This window comes from Solea solea, chromosome 15, assembly GCF_958295425.1.
Source record: "Solea solea chromosome 15, fSolSol10.1, whole genome shotgun sequence".
Lineage (NCBI taxonomy): Eukaryota > Metazoa > Chordata > Actinopteri > Pleuronectiformes > Soleidae > Solea > Solea solea.
The window spans coordinates 17274758-17292552 of NC_081148.1; the positions used below are offsets into that span (position 1 = coordinate 17274758).

The 17795-nt window shown below is 38.9% G+C and overlaps 1 protein-coding gene across 1 annotated transcript in view; it reads left to right on the plus strand.

Moving 5' to 3' along the window:
* eys (eyes shut homolog) overlaps positions 1-17795 on the plus strand; it is a 135996-nt gene that overhangs the window by 6279 nt on the left and 111922 nt on the right. The window contains exons 3-11 of the mRNA XM_058651249.1: positions 263-459; positions 1252-1382; positions 2100-2214; positions 3732-3891; positions 8514-8618; positions 11673-11812; positions 13413-13576; positions 13735-13988; positions 15555-15659. Coding sequence (XP_058507232.1) covers positions 263-459; positions 1252-1382; positions 2100-2214; positions 3732-3891; positions 8514-8618; positions 11673-11812; positions 13413-13576; positions 13735-13988; positions 15555-15659 — 1371 coding nt within the window. The remainder of the gene's footprint in view (positions 1-262; positions 460-1251; positions 1383-2099; positions 2215-3731; positions 3892-8513; positions 8619-11672; positions 11813-13412; positions 13577-13734; positions 13989-15554; positions 15660-17795) is intronic.

Below are 17795 nucleotides of genomic sequence, written 5' to 3' on the forward strand. Positions count from 1 at the left end.
TTTAGTTAAACTGTAAGCATATAGCATGTGCTTGAATTGTGTACAAGCATATGCCGTGTGTGACTCACCCTTTTCCTACATGGATAATAAGTGTTTTTCAGGGACAAGTTCCTGAAAGCAATTTCATACATGTTCAGTTTCCCTTTCTTTTTCAGCCGCTTTGTGGATCACAGAGTTAAGCAGTTATTGTGTAATAGCTCTTGCACAGTAGTCTACGGAAGTCTGATGAAAGTGCAGCAATGTGGTATTGTCTGTTTAACAGGGCCACCCTGTGAGAAGAAGAAAGCCACCTGTCAGCCGAACCCCTGCAGAAACGGTGGCCTGTGTGAGGACGGTCCTGAAGGATTTGTTTGTCATTGTCCAGAAAGCTTCGGGGGCCTCGACTGCGATTCCAGAGTCGACTTCGATTGCATGTTGTATGCGTGTCGGGAGGACCGACGCTGCACTGCTGCGGAGCGCGTGAGGACTTCATTTCCCTTATTTGTTTGGATCTCAGTGGGACGTGAACCAGAAATGGCGCATGGAAATGAATACAGTTCCTTTAAAAGGGGATCAAATTGCTTCATTCTGAAGGCGGCAATAGCAATTAATATTTCCTCCTCAAGATGAGCTCAGGGAAAGAGTGTGTGCCACCTCTAGTGTTTTGATTGAATGTCCCACTGCATATTTAAGTGTCAGTTTGAAAAGGCTCTCATCAAAGCATTTGTAATTGGGTGCCTGCTGTAATTTTCACCTTTCCCTGAAAATGTTATTGTGGTCATATAATTTACAGAGGCAGAGTCATGTTTCTGATGTTTAAGAGGACACACTCGAGAAAACGCAGTAATGGCCTAACTGTCTTTCTCTGCCCTTTGTTTTGTTCCTTACAATTTGCCATGTTTTCACAAACTGCCTATGAATGTGGGCTTAAAGGGACATTTATCAAAAAATAATGCCTCATAATGCTGCTGCTTGTCATAAATGTCTTTTTTCGCAAGCGTCGTTTGAAATTCAAATCCTTCAGAGTTGAACATTACCATGCGTTTATTAGCGTCTTAAAATACCTGTAACCCATAAAAGTCATATTATTTACTTGCCCATTTAGATTTATATCTATCAGTTACAAATAATGTATTTCAATCAAAGCACTCGCAGTAAATTCCGGTCTCATTTCTGCGTTACGTGACGTGAGTGATGTGGCTTTTTTGTGTAACCTGACCCTGTTTTTCCCAAGCTGACGGTTGACCTTATTTGTTTTGCCTCTGCATGCAGGACTCCGAATGTGTCTGTGCAGATGGTAATGTGGTCCCAGCATGCAAGAGGCAGCAGCAGAACCTGTGCAGCCCATCACCGTGTCTCAACAATGCCACCTGCGTATCCAGGGGAAATGATTATTTCTGCAGGTGATATACACACACAGGCCACTCGCTTAGTTCCATTTCTGGATGATCGAGTGATCTTGTAAATGTGTGTCCCACTGTGAGTAGATAAAAATTGATCTTTTATTGTTTTTTTTTTTTTTATTATTTCTGAATGTGATTAGGATTTACAGTTTACTCAAAAGCCCTAATAGGCCTCTGTCGAGCAGACTCCGAAATGCAGTGTTGGCTGACTGTTCTATACATGTTTTATATAAGCAAAATCACCACAGTATTATCTGTGTATCTTAAGCTTCATCATCTGTACCTCCTTTAGACATCAATTATTGTCCAAAACAAATAATTAAAAAACAAATGAATAAATTACTAAAATCAAAGATACATTCGAGGAAAATTGGTATGGAAAATAATTAAGTAAAAAGCCCATTTTTAATATTAGACCGTACAATCAGCGAAATAAAAAGGGATTTTTACAGTTGCAGGAAAGTATAATCCGTCTAATGGGGCTTAATTTGTCTTGATAATCCAATGCCACCCATTTATACCACCCATAATCCATGTCACAATGACTGGGGGTCTAATTTGTACACCCGTTCTCTACCCAGGTTCATATCACAAACGGGTCATGTAGAAAAATGAAATTATAACCACGTGTATCCTGTAAAAAGAACAAAGTATGGCTTGTTAGTGCTCAGAGCTCAGGGGGAATTGATTTTGATGACACCGACCTCTTCCCAACAGATGCCTGAGAGGATTTTCTGGGAAGAATTGTGAAGAAATAATTGACTACTGCGGGCTGCTCAATATCAACTGCCTGAATGAGGGATTGTGTTTGAGTGTAATTGGCGGATATCAAGTAAGTAATTCGATGGTTCGGTCTTAATGAAATACTCTAAAGCCGACAAAATATGACTCACACTGCACCTTAATGGGGTCACAGAATGAACGGGAGGTGAGCACATTCATAAGCAGATCCATGATTCACACAGCACTTGCAATACGTCTTTTGTCTCAGTAGAAAAGCCTCTTGTGAGAGGGATGTTTTTCAATGACACTGTAAACTCACATAAAAATGTACGACAATATGACTTATGTATGTATATATATATATAGAGATATATATATATATATATATATATATATATATATATATATATATATATCTATATATATATATATATATCTATATATATATATATATATTTATGAATGTGCGATGGGTTTGAAATACTATGACATTACATGATGATGGAAAATATCAGGTTTTAAGTTAAACCTCAGTATGTTATCATAATGGAACGTTGAGTCCGATCATTAGATAAAATAAGAAAATAGGATTGCTATAGATTCTAAATTCTAAAGCAGTACTCGTTGTAGGTGGACGCTTTGCTTGGACGCACCAGTTCTGGTCTAATTTGCTCCACATTTTTCTTCATCAATCTTGTTCCATTAGACCACTGAGGCTGTTAATCTAAAATCTACTTTTAGATGCTTCATGTTGATATGAACAATTTTAATTTTATTACTCGTTTGATTTGACTTTCCCTTGAGCTTGACAACCACTGGCTAGTTCATTAAGGGCAGAATGCTCATTTAATTGAAGATTCTTTTCATAGACAAACAAAATCAAGTTAATCCTTTAACACCTACGCCTCAAAATGTCCGCCTGGACTATTTTTCTTTTTTTTTTTTTTGCTTATTTTAACCATTAAATGGACCAGAGAATGTCCTGTAACTAAGTGCTTTTGCTTTTGTGCTATTTTTTCCAGAATAACTTACAATATCTTGCAGTTATTCACAATTTACTACATGATAAAATAATGAAAAAAAACAAGAAGGTGTATTTAATAAAAGGTTTATTTAGTTTGCATGTTAAATTGTTTGCATAAAACATATTTACGGTAACAGTTTTTGAGTTTCTCAGTGTTTCTGTCTCTTTGTACAAGTGTACTTTCTACTATTTTCTCTCTGGCGACAAAGACACTGATTCTCCAGCTTCCTGAAATTATCGTGATAACCACACCTTAACACGTTGACGTGCAACTTCTCAGCTTTCAAAAACCGTTGGAATTTTTCCAATGGCACAAAACGTCGCGTAACTACAGTAATGCAAAGTACGCTTGTGCAAACGTGTCGTCAGTGATGCGCTCAGTTTAAGCTTGGTTAAGGGTTAAGCTGATTTTATTGGTAGATTTACAATGCAGTCCAGAACACTGGATTTAAAATGTGGTTAATTAACGTGAGTTTTACCTTAAAAGTTAAAATTTGAACCGAAAGAAAAAAACACTTATAATAATGCTATATCATCTAGCTATCCAAATAGATTTGGATTCATGTTACCACCCTTGAGTTGACTGTTGTGTTTTGCCGCAGTGTGTTTGTGCCCTAGGATGGATTGGGGAGTTTTGTCAGTATGTAGGCAATGCCTGTCTGATGGAACCCAACAGCTGTTTGAATGGAGCCACATGCATCACAACAAGTCAGCCATCATCTCCCCCACAGTACACCTGCAAATGCCCCCTTGGCTTCACAGGTAAGATAACTTTGCCTCAGTGTCATCTGTCTTCATAATGGATTGACACACTGTAGCTTGACTGGGAAACACACAGCGTTTCTGCTTTGACATGTGCAGACTTTGTTTTTATGGAAACACTGCACATGTAAGTGCATTACATGCGCGCATTGTCATGCAAAGATGGGACGCACAATATGCAACGCAGGAGGTGAAAGCAGTGATTTTCTGACACCATCAGGATAGGGAGAGTGCACTCCGCATACGGGACGTTTGACACAGAGAGAGCTCTCATGCAGAGAGGTGTCCATGAATTATAAATGTTTCTATTTTGCCTTTTGTCAGTGTGTTAAGGCAGATGGCATAAAATATTGCTTAAAAACTAGAGGAAAGTCTTGTGAAACCCATGTATTCCATCAAAAGTGCATAATGTGTATTACGCTAGAATAAACACACATATTCCTTTGTCACACACGAAAAAAATAGCTGGTTCCCGATTGGCTCGTATTTGCCCATGAAAAATGTATGTCATAAAAAATAAAACAAAAGAAGAAACACAGAAAGAGAAATGCTTTCTTTGCAGCATTGGTGCAATGACGTACAGAAACCTTACGGACCATGGCTTACATTAAATGCAACCGTATAATCTGACATATTATTCCAATGGTTTGTTGTTAGTTTAATTCCTGATTCACCAATTTAAAATATACATGTAGGGGCAAAAAAAATACTTTATCTAATACAGAGACATAAGTTAATGTATTTACTGTTGAGCTTTAGTTGATTTGTGATTGAGAAAAACTTTCTCTTTTAAATGTTTGATTATCATTATGATTGACTTTGATTTATTCGCTTTGCTTGTTGGCAGGATATGTTAGTTATAATTAGCTGGGGTTTATACCATGTTGGGATCATCTGCTTTGTTCATTTAAGAGCTATATCATCTGATGATGAATTAAGCTCTTGGGGGCAAGATCCAGCAAGACAGTTGAGAGACAACGTTTGTCAGATGTGTAAGACTGGATATTTTTTATACAAGTAGTGAGTTTTTGTCTCATCTCTATCACCGGCTTTCTTTATATGGATGTAGATCAATTAAAACAGATCGTATCTTATGTATTTTGGTCATCTCGTTTTAGCATACAGACCATTTACCTGCGGGATAGCAAAGCCTGCTTAAACAGGATTGGTCAAAACTAGAAATGGAAACCTATCCAAATGGATATTATACATGAATTATCATGAGCCCATAAGATTCAATGCAATTGTGTTTTATTTGTAAATGACTGGTATATGTGTTTTACACGATAACTCTGTTCTCATAATCAATACACGTGTCCGGCGACAGAACACCAGTTGACAAATTAGACAATCTAATGAAGATAATGAGACGTGTGGCAAGACGTACGTTTTAACAAAAAATCCACATACTGTAGCTGCATGACACTACTGAAGTTAACTGTCTTATTTTAGATCATACTGTATTTATTGACCCCCTAAGTTCTGTTAAGTATTTATTAATTAGCGTTCCTTCAGTGAGCTCCCGTGCTGTACCTTGATTGGGTAAGGGTCAGCAGACCAGCATTTTAATCATTAGGTGTACCTCAAACTGCGATGTCTGCAAACATCGGCTTTGATTAATGTTTTCAAAGACTGGACTCACAGTCAGCTCCAATGCTTCTATTCCATAACTGACCCCTGACCACCCCAGTGTCCCTATTGTGATCAATAAAGTATCTTATATTTATATTAAATAGTTTTTGTAGTTTGAGTAAATCGCCAGCCGTAATTTTACTTTTTTTCAACCTTAAAATTTATTTACCCGTACTTGACACGTCTGGGGCTTGCTGTTGATTGCATTTAATCCAAGTACTCAGGCAAACTGCTTCCTAATTAGCTGCCAGCTCACAACATGCTTGAAATTTGTTAAGCTATCAGTGACAACTGTTCCCAAATAAAAAAACAAAAAAAAAAAAACAAGACGCAAGTGAACATTAGATCTCAAAAAAAAACAAAAGACCATTTCATAAATGAAATGCCAAATTTGTGTTAACCATGCTTTAATAAGACTGAACAAATTCTGCTGGGAATTTCACACGCGTGTCACAAGACCCAGCGTGCAGAAAAGACGACAGAAAACATATGGTGATGACAGGTTCATCCTTTTTTTTGTAATGCAATTTTAGGACAGCTATTTTATTTCACTGCATAATAAAAACATGTCTGGAGCAGTGCTCGTCGTAGCTGTTAATTAGAAATATGAAATATGAAACGGAGGATTTTCTTTTTTTTTCCTTGACATCTCTTGACAATATTACACCAATTTAGTTTCATGCAAATGATTATCTGTAATGTTTCCTGACAGGAAATATACACTTTGAAAAAGGCATTGTGGACTGTTTGTCGAACATTATTAATGCTGTAGAAAGGTTGTGATGATACAGCACAGCATTGTTCTTACCTTGTTTTATTACTTAAACAACCACTGAATGTGTTTTTTTTCCCTTCCCCAGTGCATTCAGGCTGTGGCCCATAGCATATTTCCCCATCTATAGCCTTAAGTCCTGACACACTCACCTGTCACTCAGATAAGCCCTTACATAGCACTACATGAACAAGATTTTTTTTTTCCCCCCTGTCTTCAAAGCTGAAATCTGTTGCCACCTCAGTAATGGAAAATTGTCTCTTACGCCATGGCAGGTCTTAGTGACTGATAGAATTCATCATTTTGAACATCTTGGGATTTTTGCTTCGGAATTTCAAGCCATGCGGCGTAGAAGGGCCAATTTAATTTCCAGCTTTACGCAGAAACCCCACAGTACTAGACCATAACTCAGGGTACATTACCTGAGCACTGGCATTCGGCTTTCATTTTGGAAAGCTTTACTTTTCTTTTTTCTTTTTTTTTTATGGAACAATAAACCATTGCCGTATATTTTATTGGTCTAATTATTGTGCACTTTATTTTTTGTGCATAATATAAGATGTGGGGACTTTAACATGCAGTATAAAGCTCTATACAGTAGGAGTCTACAATTTAATTTAAGCTCTTTGCATTTAAATCTTTTTTCAACAAAACAAATCAACTGGCTTTAAAGCTGCAGCAGGCAGGATTACGAGAAAAATTGTTGAGTTTAATCCACACCTTACTCTCTGTCCTGAGCTCCTCTCACCATACAAACACCAAGAATACACTCACTTGTTTAATATGCAACAGATGACCTGAGGTTTATTCTATTAATTGTCCAACTCTTTTAGATTAGTTCTTTTCTCTCCTATACCATTGTGAAGCATGTGATTGTATTTTTTATCCGACACTGTATATCGAGCCGTCTCTCAGATTACTTGATGCTAAAAGGTTATTTTGGAGTTGTTGATCAAGACGCCAACAATATTATATCACTGTTGAGGAATCTGTGGGTTCAAAATGCTCTCAAAATGACAAATAAACAGACGTTTATTTAGGACAGTGCACAAGATCTTTTTCTTTGTTACTTTGAATCCTACGGAAAGTGAAGGAATATTTCCTGTAAAGGACAATAAACTTTATCTAATCTAATCCTGTCCCTGCAGTCCCACGTACCTGTCTGTATCCATTTGGTGTTTTATTAAATGCACAAATCTCCTCATATTTACCTTCTACAAACGGTATTTTAGTATTTCATTTTTTTTTTTTGAGATACAGCAAAACAAATATGCTGCGTCTGAAATCACCATATTTAACGTTTCCTGAAAAGCAGCTACAGGCAAACAAATGAGCATAGGCGTTTCCCGGATTATAACGGGACACATTTGTGTAATTTGCTGCTGCACGGCACGACGTATTTTGTATATAATGACCTGTAGCAACTTCTCTGCGGGTGAAATCAATCATAGCGTTTGCGCTGTAGCATGAGGTTGCCGCTGTCAAGAAGGGACTTTCACTGCGTGTCACTGCTGCTCTGTTATTGATGATAGGACGTTTTAAATTAATAACCTGCACTGGAAGACACCCACCCCCCAACCGCAGTGGTAGAACTAGCAGCTGCTGAGGCAGCTGAGCAACCACCAGTCTCCTCTCAAGCAAACTGCATCCCGCACCTCGTTTGCTCTTCTCAGACAAGACATAGCTCGTTATTAAGTGTCTATTTTTTATTTATTTTTTTCAACAAGAAAGTGAATCCAACCACGACACTCTGTGTGCTTTCCCCTGGGCTTGACTGTGTACAGCATGTTAGTGAAGGAATATCTTTGGTCTAATTGTTCTTTTGTTTTGTTTTTTGTTACAGGGAAGGTGATCAAACAGGTTCAGACAATTATTAAGGGAATGTTTTAGGAAGTGTATTTACTGATTTTAAGACTTTAGATAAGATTGATACCATGGTAGACATACGCATATACCAGCTCGCTGTCATGAGACACATTTCAGCGCGTTTTACATAATGTATTCAAAGCGAAGTTAATCTATTTGACAGAGCAGTATAAATAAAGAATAGTATGAATAAAACTGCCTCCGGAAAAGAAAGCAGACGTCTCTGTGTTTGCCAAAACTGTTTTGGTTGTTCACAGTGCAATGTACAGCTAATGAAATATGCAACATGATGTGACTCATTAAGAGCTTTATAATGCAGCTAATTGCAGCCGTTTCCCTCTTTTGTTCTCAGGAACAATGTGCGAGACTGAGATCAACGAGTGCGACTCCAGCCCCTGTCGGCACAACGGCACATGCACTGACTTGTTAGGAGACTACAAATGCCAGTGTCCAACAGGTACGTAGGTTGTACCACGTCCAGACTCTGCGTTAGCAGGCAGTGTGTTCAGATTGCAGGGCAGTTTACTGTAAACTAAAGGCAATTAGACTCTATAGGCTTGACACATCCTGTCCATGAGCAGTAGGGTAAACTAGGCGACTCATTATATAATTACATAAACGGAATATACATATAAATGTGTGTGTCAGTTGCTTTTCAACATGTTTAAGAAAGGCATTAATATTCCTTGTATGATGACGAGCCAACCTCTCGGAGCTCTATATTGATCATAGCATCCTCCATTGCGCACTATAGTGGCAACAGGACTTTCAAATTCAAATTAGCCACTGTATCATTTTACAGTCTTGGCCTGTGATTGACAGCTGAGAAAAATCTCCAAGCTCATTGCCTGAGCTCTATAATGCCACCCAAATTGTGCAAATATTATATTATGAAACTCCCATTAATATCATTTTCTTGTAATTGCTTATTGTACCTCACCGGCTGCGTCTGAATTTATATTCACTGGACGTCAGCTGATGGACCACTTGCCGGAGCTCTTTTGTTGGCACAGCACAGTCTGTGTGTCCGGCAGTTTCTCTTCGTCCACTTTATTGGAATGTTTTACAGCACATGCAGAACACGGAGTGTGAGCGGACCATCTTGGCGGACAGGTGACGCTTTTCTCACAAGCTGGTGTTTTCTAAGAAAAGGATTTGTAGCCTAAGGCGAATGTAACATCGATGCTAATGAAACGTTGTTTGTTTACTCATGTTTAATTAAACATGAAAGGACAATGCCATTGCAAATGACGCCTTTGCCTCATCAGATGCCGAAAGCGATGCACGTTCATTTCACTGTGTAAGTCGACATTCGGAGGCAGCGTTGCATTTTAATCGTATGGTGAATCAGTCTTAAGCAGCCATCCATCTATCTTGGTACTCAATCAGCATTCATTAAGAAATGGGACACACCCTGGACAGGTTGCCAATCATCATGTATTTCATGATGAACACATTGACAGAAAAACAGTTGTGCCTCCAGGGAATTAAAGGTTTCTCCATCAGTTAAATGAGATGTCTTTGAAGAGACGCAATAATAATTTACAAAGACATGACCTTCTAAATTAGAAAATAACCATTAAATGCAGATTGCGACACATGTCTGAGTCTGATTCTGTTGGTGGTTTAGGAGGGAGTTGCTTTTCTCTTCACTGATGCCAAGGACTTACTCCATTGAGTTTCTTTTTCTCCATGTAAGATTGTAAGACCTCGACCTTACTATGCACAATACCGTGAGGTAATGTATGTATTCTCAACCTGTTGTAGTGGGGGAAAGGCGCGAGGCACAATGTAGACACATTGCCAGTCCATCACGGGGCAAACGTACAGAGACAAACAACCATTTCAGACTTTCACACATTCACACCTACGGTCAATTTAGAGCCTCCATTTAACACAGTGTAACCCCAATTTCCATGTCTTTCTACTGTGAGAGGAAGCAGAAGTATCTGGAGAAAGACGTGTGCATATAGAGAGATTATGCGAAATCGACAGAGAAAGGCCTTCAGTAGAAGTGGGATTTAAACCTGTGACCTTTTTGCTGTAAGGTGATGACGCTAACCACATGGCACCATAAATAGTATTTAGCTATGACAGCGTGTTACTGATACTCAGCAGGTTTTCTTACACCAGATGTGTAAGTAAGATTATGTGGTTCCTATAACCAGTCCAAACTAACAGAAATGCACTTTTCCCCCCATTTATCAAGCACATGAGAGCATTGTTGTAGAAACGGGGGGTCGGACTAATGTCTATGCAGTGTGGGGGGGTTATTGAGTGGGAACATCCTATCACATATGTCACATTAAATTAGACCCACAACGCCACAGAGGCCTACACTGTTACAGTGTGCTGGCCCATTACACCTGCTCAGAGCATGCATCACCGCTGTACCCATCTACACTGGCCTGCCTGTTTGTGGCTCGGTTTTACCTGTAATGATTGTATTTATGCTCCTGATAATATCATGAATCCACATTGTTCACGTTGAATGCTGAGAAACTTTAAGAGGATTGCGCCACAGCGTCGAGTTGTTTGATCACTGGTATTTGCTGTATCCTCCTATGTTAAACACGAGATGGATATTCATTCTGTGCACACACGCTGATGCATTGTCTTTCCAGCCAGGGCCGTTGCTTGCTCTTTTCGTCTTCCTCTAAACCTGCGTTAGCAGCCAGCCGTAATTCTTGATCATGAATCTCTAATTCCCTGAGTAAACCAGTACGAGATGAAGCCAAAGAGCCATGGTAACGGAATTCCATTGGGCTCATGCTGGCTTTGCAGCCTTGGTGCTAAATCTTATCTGTTATCTCAGTCAATCTAAGCCTCTTCTTCTTATGAGCTAGATGCCTCATCTGCTGTGTCTTCTCGATGTGAGGTGAATGCTGCGATATAGGAGAATGGAAATGGGCCAAGGTTCAAGACCAGAGCACCAAACAAAGGCCTGTGACATTGCTGAAGTACACGTTGGTGTATGGTCTTTTCTTTAAGCTCTACACTGACACTGAAAAGGATGTACCATTGTGTCGTCATCATCTGTACTGTGTAAGCCACACTGATGCAGTTTCATCTGAAAATCTTCTGATTTGGTTGGTTCACTTGGATTTTCCCAATCCTGTCTGGGCAATGACAAATATCAGATGCAAACGACTTAATAAGTGTTTGCCTTGTTACAATTATATTAATATTCAATGAGACGACGGTGAGGGGTAGAAAAAAAACTAAGACAAGCAGTGGAAAGTAGAAAGTGCAATTTAATAATTTGTGGATTAAAACTAAAGGTACAATTTAAACTGTGTCTGAATGAATTACAGGAGGTGAAGTGGCACATTGACTTTGCTTCAGAATGGAGCACAAGTTTAGCCTAGTTTATATATAGTATATATATACATACATATATATATATATATATATATATACATATACATATACATATACATATTACTGAGGTACATTTTGCTGGTCAGGCATTATGAGTTACACTGACATCAAATGAAATCTTCTCCTACAGGTTTTCTTGGAATGAATTGTGACGTTGACATCGATGCGTGTGTTCTCCCCAACAACACATGCCCACTCAAGACACAGTGTGTGGATGTCCCATATGGTCTTGAATACACCTGCCGTGTGCCCTGCCCTCAGAACTTTCAAGTGGGTGAACATTTAAACTTTAAACATTTGACTTTTTGCCTTTATCTTCTATCTTCTGTCTATATCTACATGATCTCATTATATTTCAAGTATTTCAAGTTTTTAATGTAATTTGCACAACACTGCTGTAACTTTATTGTAATAACAGGGAACCATAGCAGGCAAATCACTGAGGTTTCATTTATTATTTACAGAAGGCTCCGCACTCGCTTTTTGAATAAGACGCATATAAGAACCAGAGCTGTCACTGTTAAGGCATTAATCGCGATTGATTAAGGGCCGAATATAACATATTATATTTTTAATCGCATTAATCATGTGCAGTCTCTCAGCTGCTGCTGCTCTTCTTTGCACTAGAAAGTGGGCAGGTGGGGGGGGGGATCAGCTGGTCGGCTTCACACTTTTAAACACAGCCGATGATTGTTGTATTGCGTATGCAAAAAAAAAAACTAATACAATGTGACTTCAAGAAAATGAGTGTGGATCAGTCACTTGGAAATACAGAAATACTGAAGAGATGGTGAGACATAATTCTGCTTTAGTGAGATGGCATCCAGAGTAATTCACTGTTGTATTTGTAAAAATGTGACATAATCTTTTGCTGTACACGGGGATAAACATATGCATAAATCCCTCAGAAAGACTGACAGCAAATGCGATAATCCATAAATCCACAGTAGCGGCGTTGATGCTGAACAGTATATTGGTTCACCCAAAAAAAATCTTGACTAATGAGGATAATTCGCTGCTTCCGCGTGACTTGAAGTTTTGGAAAACACCTAGCAAGTGAATAAACGGGTTAACTATACATATAGTCACTCTGTATTCTGTGCTGCAGGTTCAAATGGGGCACATTTTATGTTGGGCGTTCTTCCACTAATTTCAAACAGTTATGGCAGAGAACACCAAAGCTGGAATTGAATCACTGTTTGTCAGGTGGTTTTCCTTTTTGTGTATGCGTTGGGGGGACAAGGGACTGAAAAGGCCTCTGTCACCTGCTGGGGGCTCCTGAAGATTTGCAGTGTCTGGATTTTTCTGAACGCTCGGGATTCGTTGCATGTGTGGTTGAATCGGCCCAATGCATTTAAAGCACACAGCCAAACCACAAAGGAGGAAGCGCCTTCGCATGACAGATGGAGATGATCACTCACTGTGGAGCAAATCTTGTGCTGGCCCTCTTACAGAAATGCCACCATGTCTGGATTACATACCTTCCCATAAGCCAGCTCTTCCCCTGTCATTGTTTTCCCTCTCCTACGTATAAACACATATGTACCAGCTACAGCTATATATTTTCCTTATGGGGAACTCTCAGGAGATTTAGCCCCTTAATGACCATTGATTTTGTCTTGTAAGACATGATATTGGAGCTACATGGGACACTGATTGAATCTGATATAAAGCGTGAACTGTTTCATGAATGTGTAAAGTGGCTGCAGTGAAGCAAATTTCGTTTTTTTTCCTGTGAAATAACTCAAATGTGCTCTGTGTGCTATCTAAGATATTACCATTACAAGATGAAGCATTTTCACCTTTGCACATGGAGTAGCATATCTCTCTGTGGCTGTATGTGTCTAACAGCTCTGTGCTTTATCAACAGCCCTGTGCCAATGGAGGACACTGTGTCTTGAATAAGGCCAGTAGCTACAGCTGTATCTGTGAGCCTGGTTGGTCCGGCCACAACTGTCACATAAATGTCAATGACTGTGTTCAACATTGGTGTCAAAATGGAGCCACTTGTGTGGATGAGATTGACGGTTACAGGTGAGTGTTGAAAATCCTGATTGTCTGCGGGGGCCTTTCTGGTGCCAGAATGTCAATGATTGCAAAAGCTGTGACATTTACCGTTTCCCCCTTCAGGGTTCAAATGATTTCTCTTACTCTATGAGATATTAAAGAAATTCTTTGTCATGTGTTGCCAGCTGCCTTTGTCCCACGGGATACAAGGGCGTTTTCTGCGAAGAGGACATTGATTACTGCATTGGTCACCGTTGCTCCCGACATGGCGTTTGCCTGGACCAGCAGTATAACTTCACCTGCCGTTGCATGCTTGGATTTGAAGGGTCACTCTGTGAACTGGAAACAAATGAGTGTAACGGCTTCCCCTGTGAGAATGGTGCCACCTGTGTGGATCTAATCAGTGATTATCAGTGCCACTGTCCTTCAGGGTTTGAGGGTATGTGACCATCTGATAGGAGGGAGAGCCTGTTCAGAGATTGTAGTAAAGCCATTCACGAGTGAACCTTTCTTTAGTATTTGAAGGAGAAATACTGTACGTAGTATTCACTCAGTACTGTCACATTTTATGTTTAACCGGTATGGTCCAGGGGTCAGGGCGAACACGCAGCTCATCTTACATATTGAAGTACAGTGCAGGGTGAATTTTAATTACTATAGATTACAGAATTATAATCAGAATACTTTATTCATTCCCAGAGGGGAATTTGATGCATTGCATTTGCTTCTTCAGAATGAAAATTACACCCAGGGATGGGAAAATATGGAATAGATGATCAAAGCACAATATAAGCAACAGATATATAACACTTAAACATTGGACTGACAGTATTTGAATAAAAATGAGCCGTCTTCTAATGGTATTTTGCTCTTTGAGATGGAATACGATTCTTCTGAATAACAACTAAAGTTATAGTTGCTTTAACAGTTTGAGTTTGTTCCGCATATTGTCGTGATGAATTAAGGAGGAATCATACAGTCGCATAATATGTCACGATAAAGGTAAATTTAAACCTTTTAATCAAATTTTTCATCAAATGTTAATCAGGTTTAAAATGATCTGTTAAACATTACCGTGATTGACATCATGACTATTTTTCCGTCTGAACATAACACTGAATGATTCATTATTACCCCAAAATCAGACAATGAATAGTTGAGTTGATGGATGTCGGACATTTAGCTCAGTCAGATAATTAATGTCAGCCACCGACTAGTGCATCTTCACCGTGTGTGAATGTGTGCCATAATGTGTAAGCAGGTAAATGAATACTGGCTGGCATTAGCAGCTGGCGCAGTATCATAACAGTTGGTGTGTAGTTTAAAGTGTGCCGTGTACAGTGTATTTAGGCTGCAGGTACAGTCAGCAGTCCACCTTAATTATGGGAGCTTCTTATATGGTTAACAGGGCACCTGCCAGTGTATGGGGTCATTATGGCAAAAGTACAATTATGTTCTGTGTAGACAGCATGGCAAATTGTACACTCGTGCCTGAGGATGTTGGCTGTTAGTTCTCAGTGAGCTCTCGGGCTCACCGAGAACTAACAGGTCTGAAATATTGCCACAGGGCAGATCTAGTGTGGCTTTAAATTTGTCAGTAAAATCTTAAATCAATTCCTTCGGTAATTCTCACCCAGAGGACACTCAAATTGAGGCTGCACCGTTTGTGTACATAGAAGCAGCAAGCATGCTGGAGACATAATCATCCCATCATATTTTGAAGAAAGTGCAATCTCAGGTTATCGACTGCCTCGTGAAATAATGCCTCATATTTAATGAAGCAGGTGCTGCTCATTGTTAAGAAAATACATCGAAATTTGTGCCGCTCATGTTCTGAATGTTGTTGTGGTTCCGGAAACTATTCACATATTCAAGCTTCATCCATAACTTCGAGTAATTATCTAATGTTCACAGTGACAGCCAAATGTATCAGTGGAAACATATTTTAAGCTGTATTCCCTGTGACATTAAGTAGAGTTTATTTGTTTCTCTCTGTATCCTGCAGGAAGGAGCTGTTCTGAGAGTGTAAATGATTGTTGGTCGCAGCCTTGTCTAAATGGAGGCTCGTGTATGGATCTGATAAATGACTACATTTGTCACTGTCCCTTTGGTAAGTACCAACTACTTGTGTATTATTGAGCATGTTCACAAAAATAGCATGCAATTCATTTCCCGTATAAATGCACCCTGGGAATATGTGAAATGTTATTTCTCATACATTTATATATGAACTTGATTGTTTACCGTTGGACAGGAATTATCAGCTACACTGGTCCTTGGAAAGTTTTAATGCAAGTTATAGGCTAGAATTGTGTTTTGTCACAATGTGTTCTCTGGTGTCTATCAACACTGTAACAAAAATAGTTTCCTCTCCTGCGAAGCAATGATGCATGTGAACTGATCTTCTCCAACACATCCATTCATTCATGCATTCATTCATTGTCTAGACCGCCAGTCCCAGCTGACATAGGGCAAAAGGTTGGGTACACCCTGGCACGGCTCGCCAGTCCATTGCAGGGGTAACATAGAGAAAAAGAACCATTCACTCTCACATCTAAGGGCAATTTAGAACGTTCAATTAACCTCCGCATGTTTTTGCACTGTGGAAGAAAACCACACGCAAAGGGCCTTTTGTCTTTTTGCTGCTAGGCAACAGTTCCGCTGTGTGGCCCGACGTTGTCCTTTGATCAAGTGACAACCTGTATTACAAATATATATATATATATATATATATATATATATATATATATATATATACACATGTATTAGACATGTTCTAACTCATGTACCAGAAAGGAACTATCATCAGTCCATAATAGAGGTAGGTCTTGCGTTAGTGTGCCCTCTGGTAATAAAATACTTAATCACCACTTGATTGTACAAGTCACAGTGCTGTAGCCGGCCCACTCAGCATTGCAAGTACAATGTCACATTTCACAGTAAACAACCTCAGTCATGCAGATTTACTGAGAAATATTAAAAAAATAAATAAAAATGAAATCAAGCAAAGTAGGAGTTGGAAGCACACAGATTTCACTTGGGCATTGGGCATGTGTGTTGGTAAATGCTGCGCTTCTTCTTAAGAAAGTTCACAAAGGCAGAAGAACAACAAAGGTTGTGCTGGGTATTGGTTTAGCTTTGAGAGTGAAAACATATTATCTGTATTTTGTGATCACGGAGTTTGGTGCTTTTGTCCTCTGTGCTCTTTGGTGCTCTTTGCCTCAGCCTAATCAGCCTCCATTTCCCTGCACAATAAATCAACCCAAATGTGGGTGTAGTCATTAAAACATTTACTGCTTGAAAACACGTACAGCAGCTGTCTGATGGTGTGTTTTTATGACATTACGGATAAAGCAAATGCATCACTGTTAATAATCTGCTCTTAGTATTTCCCTGCCTTTTGTGCAAAATTTAATTTAGGCTAAACCAGAACACCCCTGTGTCAGTAAAGCCTCCATTAGTGCTGTAATTTCACTGACAGATTTATAGACAGGTGTTTGCGATCGCTGTATCATTTTGGAAATGCAATTGCAAAAAGGCTCTGTCAGGTTTGCTTGCTTTCCTTCCAAAAAAAAAATACAAAAACAAACCAATTTCAATGCAAAATATTATTTAAAGATCATACCAACTATCTGCATGAATGTTAAAACAATTAGTGATGTTTGTCGGGAAAATAAATTCTAATTTTGAATCAATTAAATTATACATTGATGGTGAGGAAATTGTTAAAGCTTCATTAACACAATTTCTGGGGATTTGGATTGATGAGAAAAGATCATATCAGTTTTATCTTTAGCAAGGTTACAAGGTTCTGTACCTACCAATATACCACAGATCTTGAGGACAATATTCAATAATATACTGTGGAGCCACATTATGGAATACTGTAGATACTTGTAGTTGACTGATTCTCTGTCTTTGCCCAGATACAAACTTAAACTCAAAACTGCTCCGATGACTAAAGATTTGAATACATCATTTTTGTTATTTTATTTTGTGGGTTTTAATCTTGTAATAATTGTTCATAATATCATCTAGTTAGTTTTTGATTGTTTTATTTTGCATTGTTATTGGGTTTTGCCATTATTACAGGTGAGGTCTTAAAATAAGCCCTTAATGGTTTTCTACCCCACCCACACATTGTATTTCAATTTAGATTTCTCTGATGTTTTATTTATGAATGTGCACATTTTTTTATTGTTGTTCTGAGGTGCTTTTTCCTCACACTTTCGTAACCCTTCACTTT